Raw genomic sequence first — 5,725 nt, 5'->3', positions numbered from 1 at the left:
TCGGCATTCGAATCGGAGGCACCGGAGTTGAGGGACGTGGAATTCAGGGACGATTTCTGGTTGGGCGGCAATCGGAGGACGAGCTTCAGCTTCTTCTCGCGGCGTTTCCCGGCCAATTCGTCCTCGTCGTCGTCCTCCTCCTCAGCGCGCCCCTTCTCCGGTGAATCGGCGTCGGGGTTAGGGTTCCGGCGAGTAGATCGACGGACAGCGGTTGGTGCGGAGCCAGCCGGGGCAGACCTGTAATTATCGTTGGCATGAGGGGCTGAATTGGTATTCCTCTTTGGCTGTTGTTGATTTTGTTGTTGTTGTTCTTTAAGGTTTCGTTTTTGGAGATCCAAAAGAGAGGGCCTTCCTTTCTTCTTCTTCTTCTTCTCCACTATCTTACCCATTTTGCTGCCTTCTCTCTCCCTCTTTTCTCTCTCTACCTCTGTCTCTCTCTCTACCTTGAGACAGACAAACAGGGTGTAATTTTTTTTTTCGGAAATAAAAATTTAATCGGGAGGTATTTTATTTTTATTTTATTGATAATTCGGTACGGGTTTTTGTGACTTTGAGGTGGGAGGAGCACGCGAAGCACGTGACCTTCACACGAGTTTCTCTTCCAAGTTGACACGTGTTAAGAGGTTGTCTAGTTTGGTTGGTGTTTGGAGACCCAACGGTTTTGGAGAACCGGACAGAGTTTTTGTCTTTAGTGAAGGTACACGTGGCAGCTTAGAGAGTTCAGAGACGTTCTTAAAATTTTTTTTTTTTGACGAATTCTTTCCTAAATTTGGCGCAAAAATATTTAAAATAAATAAAAACGTACCATACAGACTTGTCGTATTTGATACATTTGCATGTATATTTTTATCCTTTTTATGAGAGGGAAGACGTATCTTCTGATATTGTCGTATGAATTATGGCTTTTGTAATTTTTTTTTAAATTTTTTTAAAAACAATAACTTTTAAATTGTCTTTGTATAAATTTGTGAAATGGCCTACCGTTTAACAGATCAAAGGAATTACTAAAAAAAACCTTAGATATCATAGGAAACAATATTTTTTTTAAAAAGAGATATCACAGGAAATAATTACTGAGGAGACGTTTGGTAAAGAGATTCATACCATGATTTGAATCATGGTTCGTTACAGTATTTTTTCTCATAAAAAATACACGTAAATAAAAAATTATTATAATCTCATGATTTTAATCCATGAACTAAACGTTTCCTAAGAAAAGATCAAAGGAATGAGAAACCAAATAAACAAATTCTATTTCTCAAGAAAAAAAAAGTGAAAATTGTCTCCGTGAAAACTGTGCAACTTGTTAACAGATCCTATACGATGCTTATTTCTAATTTAAAAAAGAAAAAAGATTACATTGATTTCTGAACTATTTTTCAATAAAAACGAAAAGATGAATGATAAAAATTCTAAAAACAAAAAAGACGGGATAAAATGGTGAGAAAAGCAACATAAAAATGACGTCTTTTTTTTTATGAAGGGGAGGGGGATCCGAAATAAAACATTTTTCTTTTTTTTTACTTAAAAATCAAAAAGACATTTTTCAATAGGTTAATATATCGGTAGTTTAGATAAAAAAATACTTAAATTTAATAGTTAAAAAAATTAATTTACTGATATACCAAATGTATTAAAAGAAACTTCTAAAATCAAAAGAAGATAAACTATTTTCCTTTTGTTTGTTAAAAAAAAAAAAAAAAAAAAAGGCGAATTCACTAACTCCCACACCAGGGAATCCAAGCTTAGCAACAAACAAACGCAAACTGAGGACTGACAAAAAAGCACCGGTAGATCCCTCAGATCAGATGCCAAATGGAACCTACCTCCACGTGGGTCCCATGTCAGCATGGTTCGGTGGGACCAGTCCCACACAGCAAGCGACGTGGAGTAACCAAACTCTGCACTACAAAGGAGCCTCCAAAATGGAAAAGTAAAAAATGGACTAATCAGTATATCCAATCCAAATAACCAAAAGTAAAATAATTCGTGAAATACCCAAATATCCCAGCGATGTGTATAGCGGTGTTTTTGTGGCAATCCCATCCGTTGTACCCTTTCTTTCTCTTGCTCAACAGGGACGAATACCACAGTCGGTGAGTTTTTTTTTTTCCATTTTCCCTTTTTTTTCTCTTTTTTTTTTTTCCATTTTTTGCCCCACAATTGTGTTCGAATTTGTTTCTTTAGCGGGTTTGATTTGGTTTTTTGGGCTTTTGAAGAGCGACGGAGGCTTTGGGATGGTGGGAAGGAGGGGAAATCTTGGGAGGAAGAGATGGATTGGCGGGTGGGACCTGGTTGGCTTCTGGAAGAGATGGTAGGCTGGCTTTCGTCACGAACGTTCGAGAACTTTCTGTGCTTCCATTAGCCAAGAGCAGAGGAGACCTCCCAGTTCGTTTCTTAGAGGTGATTTTTCTTTTCCTTTTAATCTCACAAATTATTTTTTGGATTTTACGCTCAATCTCACTTTAAAAACTTAGGGCTGTTTGGTTCAGTTAGTGATTCTGATTTACATTCAAATTTTTTGAGAGGGAACATTGGTGGAAATTTTTTTAATTCAAATTTGATAAAAAAACACCGCAGCAAAATTAAAATTATGGATTTAAATACGTGTAATAAACGGTCCTTAACTTTTAAGCTTCTAAAACGAATCATACTTAACACCTTCATTATCATGTAGTTTCAGTTTTAGCTTTAATGTCTGTTGAATCTTGAAAAACGACGGAATATAGATGATGTTACATTAATAAGTTGTTATTTAATCACATGCGTAAAACACAAGATGATTAATAACTTGGAATTAAGTTTGGAATCTTTTAAAAGTCAAAGATGAAAATAAGGGTGAGGATATAGTTTGAGAATCATTTTGTAAAAAAAAAAACAAACACAAAAACAAAACAAAAAAAAGCTCTTGAATTTCATTTGGCCGTTCATTATCTTTTGTCAAAACCTGAACCCTTTTTTTTTTTTTTTTGTAAGGACTGAATTGATAGTGCACTAGTCTCCTTTTACTGTAATGGTTCTTTATTAGCTGGTACAGAATCAAAAAGTCAACTTCTTTGATAACAGCTACAATACAGCACTGCCCTTTTTAAGTCCCTTTTTTAAGAGTTCTTTCCGTACGGATATTAGATAGAGAGGATTCTAATAAAAAGGTTGCAATTATGGCAGAGCAAAAAGAGCCCTCTAGAGTTTGCCGAGGAAATTGTGGAGGAGGCACATCAGTTCAATGGATTCAACCTGATTTTAGCTGATATATGTTCCAAGACCATGGTTTATGTAACCAATAGACCAGAAGAAGAACAAAAGTTTGTGACCAAAGTCTTGCCTGGAATTCATGTGTTGGCAAATGCAAATCTGGACACTCCATGGCCTAAGGTAAGAAGGTACGTTATTTTCTACATAATTATATTTCCTTGTTACATGCATCTCCCTACAAAGCTCAATTACTTGTTAGAATTTGTGTGGTAAAAGCTTTAATTGTGATTACATTACCAAACTAGTCCAATAGGGAAGGAATCATTTAGTAAACCGACCACGTCATTATGTTTGTGCGGTACATCCATTTATCAATATTTGGGTTATTTGTCTGTCTGAACTCTGTCTAATATAGGAGATTTATGTAACTATTTTGTCAATTAAAACTAAGTAAAATAAAATATATTAAGAATGAAGAAGATGATCTGTAATTTCTCCCAACTAGGTAGTTGATGTTTCACCCTGCATCAAGTTTGATTCATGTATGTTCTGTTGAGTTTTTGTAACATTTACGAATCATTTCCACATAAATCCTGCACAAATTCTCAGTCCTCCCTCATTAGTTGTTTTTTCGTAATTAAGTACCAATTGCCAGCAACTTTAGCATAACATTTGTTTGCCATCATTTTCTTTTCAGGCTAAACGACTAGGTGACGGTTTCAACGAGTTTTTAGATAAATATGGTGATGGTGAACTTCCATATAAAGAAATGGTCGAAAAGTTAATGACCAACAGAATCAGAGACGACATAAGTTTGTTGCCTCGCATTTATACCCCAGAAAAGGAACACTGCTTAAGTTCCATATTTGTCGACGCAGACACTCCATTGGTAATTACTAATTAGTCAATGCTTTAAACTTGTTTGCCAATGAATTGACAAAACGTATCAAGAAATATAATGCGACTTATGTCTTGTGCACAGGGACGTTATGGCACTAGAAGCACTTCTGCATTGTTTGCTACAACAAACGGGGAAGTCAGCTTCTATGAGAAGCATCTGGACATGGAGAATGAGCAGTGGAAAGAGCGGATCATAACTTACGAGATCAATAAAGAAGAGGAAACGGAACCGAATGATAAAACGTTAAAATAGTTCGGTTACTAGTACTACTTCCTCTGCTGCTAATGATGTCATTTCAAACTTTGTTGAATGGAAAAGTTGGTCTAAAAGATCAACTTTGTCAAGTGTATGTAACTTGCCTATATATGGTGGCACCATTTCAAAGAATTTTTGTTGTTTTGGCTATATAAATGAAAATCGCGAGTACCCACGAGGATGTTTTGTCTTGTTTCCTTTATATTAAAAAAAAAAAAAAAAAACAGAACATACTTTACATTCAAGGAAGGATATATCATATCATATATGTGTACAAAGACCAAAAACAGCTACTATAGTTGGGACTTAAACGTACAGAAAAACATATGTACATACACGCATAACTACATGTATAGTTTTGAACATGTTTATTTGTGTCATCAAGAGGCGCACGTGAGGCACGTGCAAGTAGGACCGCACTTGCGGGAGGCCTTGCCAACTTCAGGAGTGACGACGCCTAGACTACAAGTGCAGGGGTTGCAGCCACAGTGCCGTCCGCACGAGCACTTCATATGCTCATATCCACCGCTTCCACTACTTGTCGTTTCTCCTGTTGTGCACCTGTTTAGACATCACAAAAAACTACTCATCACTCCTACTTGTGGCAAATTATATTGCTATATCTGTGTGTCTATATATGTATGTATGTATGATCTAACTCCACATGACTAATCAATCAGCTTCAAGAAAACCTAGAACGAAACAAAGAAATAGCTTATATAACTCAATCCGTTGAAGACATCAGAGTATCAATGATTTAGTACTTTTTCAGCTAATCTAATGAAGTGGCTTTTTTTTTTTATGTAAATACTTTAAATTGTTGTTTGATTAAAAAGGAAATATCTCATAAAAATCAGTTAGAAATTAAAAGAGTAATTAATCTCTCTAACCTACAAGGTAAGCCACCAGGGCATGGTAAAGTACAGCCACACTTTTCGTCACAGCAGATCTTAATACCTGCAGCTCTATCAGCCATTTTCGGGCCGCTCTGCACTCTGATAAACGACTTCTATAAATATTCGGGAGAAAGAGAGAAATAGGTTAAGATTTGAGATAAATTAAAATTAATAGCCCAATAGTTTACATAAGTTAAAAAATAGGCTAAATTACTGTTTTCGTCCATAACTTGTCTGGTTATGAACCATAACTTGACAAGTTATTGTCCATAATTGTCCATAACTTGTCTAATTATGAACCATAACTTGACAAGTTTATTTATAATTTATTTGATTATGAACCATAACTTAACAAATAATAGTTTATTAATTGTTATAATTAAAAATTAGCCTATATACTTTTCATATTGACATATTTTTTACTATTTCCCTAAATATTGAGCAAAACAAAACGACTTCTATATATAGCGGCTCACGT

General features: G+C 35.4%; 3 protein-coding genes across 3 annotated transcripts in view; 1 reads left to right on the top strand and 2 right to left on the bottom strand.

Annotated features, from left to right (window-relative positions):
• LOC21389992 overlaps window positions 1-457 on the bottom strand; it is a 5,587-nt gene extending 5,130 nt beyond the window's left edge. Inside the window, exon 1 of the mRNA XM_024175604.1 lies at window positions 1-457. This exon is cut by the window's left edge and continues 103 nt beyond it. Within this exon, the coding sequence (XP_024031372.1) occupies window positions 1-389 (389 nt within the window). The 5' untranslated portion in view covers window positions 390-457.
• A 1,498-nt stretch (window positions 458-1,955) lies between these two features.
• Window positions 1,956-4,529, top strand: LOC21389991 (transport and Golgi organization protein 2 homolog). Its single transcript, XM_024175613.1, has 5 exons — window positions 1,956-2,096; window positions 2,220-2,403; window positions 3,169-3,375; window positions 3,893-4,084; window positions 4,178-4,529. The coding sequence occupies exons 1-5, from the start codon at window positions 2,014-2,016 to the stop codon at window positions 4,346-4,348; spliced, it is 837 nt and encodes a 278-aa protein (XP_024031381.1). The 5' UTR covers window positions 1,956-2,013; the 3' UTR covers window positions 4,349-4,529.
• A 202-nt stretch (window positions 4,530-4,731) lies between these two features.
• On the bottom strand, window positions 4,732-5,327 carry LOC21389990 (EC protein homolog). The gene is made up of 2 exons (XM_010113392.1): window positions 5,242-5,327; window positions 4,732-4,912 (listed from the first exon to the last, which is right to left on the bottom strand). Exons 1-2 carry the CDS (start codon window positions 5,325-5,327, stop codon window positions 4,732-4,734), a joined length of 267 nt encoding a protein of 88 aa, XP_010111694.1.
• Between the last annotated feature and the right edge of the window lie 398 nt (window positions 5,328-5,725).

This window comes from Morus notabilis, unplaced genomic scaffold (assembly GCF_000414095.1).
Source record: "Morus notabilis unplaced genomic scaffold, ASM41409v2 Scaffold1112, whole genome shotgun sequence".
Taxonomy (NCBI): domain Eukaryota; kingdom Viridiplantae; phylum Streptophyta; class Magnoliopsida; order Rosales; family Moraceae; genus Morus; species Morus notabilis.
The sequence above is the reverse complement of the archived record's forward strand: the minus strand, read 5'-3'. Positions and strand labels throughout refer to the sequence as shown.

Coding starts and splice junctions, on each gene's coding strand:
- LOC21389991 (XM_024175613.1), top strand. CDS start 2,014: ATGTGTATAGCGGTGTTTTTGTGGCAATCCCATCCGTTGTACCCTTTC. Junction 2,097..2,219: donor AGGGACGAATACCACAGTCG/GTGAGTTTTTTT, acceptor GGGCTTTTGAAG/AGCGACGGAGGCTTTGGGAT. Junction 4,085..4,177: donor TCGACGCAGACACTCCATTG/GTAATTACTAAT, acceptor TCTTGTGCACAG/GGACGTTATGGCACTAGAAG.
- LOC21389990 (XM_010113392.1), bottom strand. CDS start 5,327: ATGGCTGATAGAGCTGCAGGTATTAAGATCTGCTGTGACGAAAAGTGT. Junction 4,913..5,241: donor CCTGGTGGCTTACCTTGTAG/GTTAGAGAGATT, acceptor ATGTCTAAACAG/GTGCACAACAGGAGAAACGA.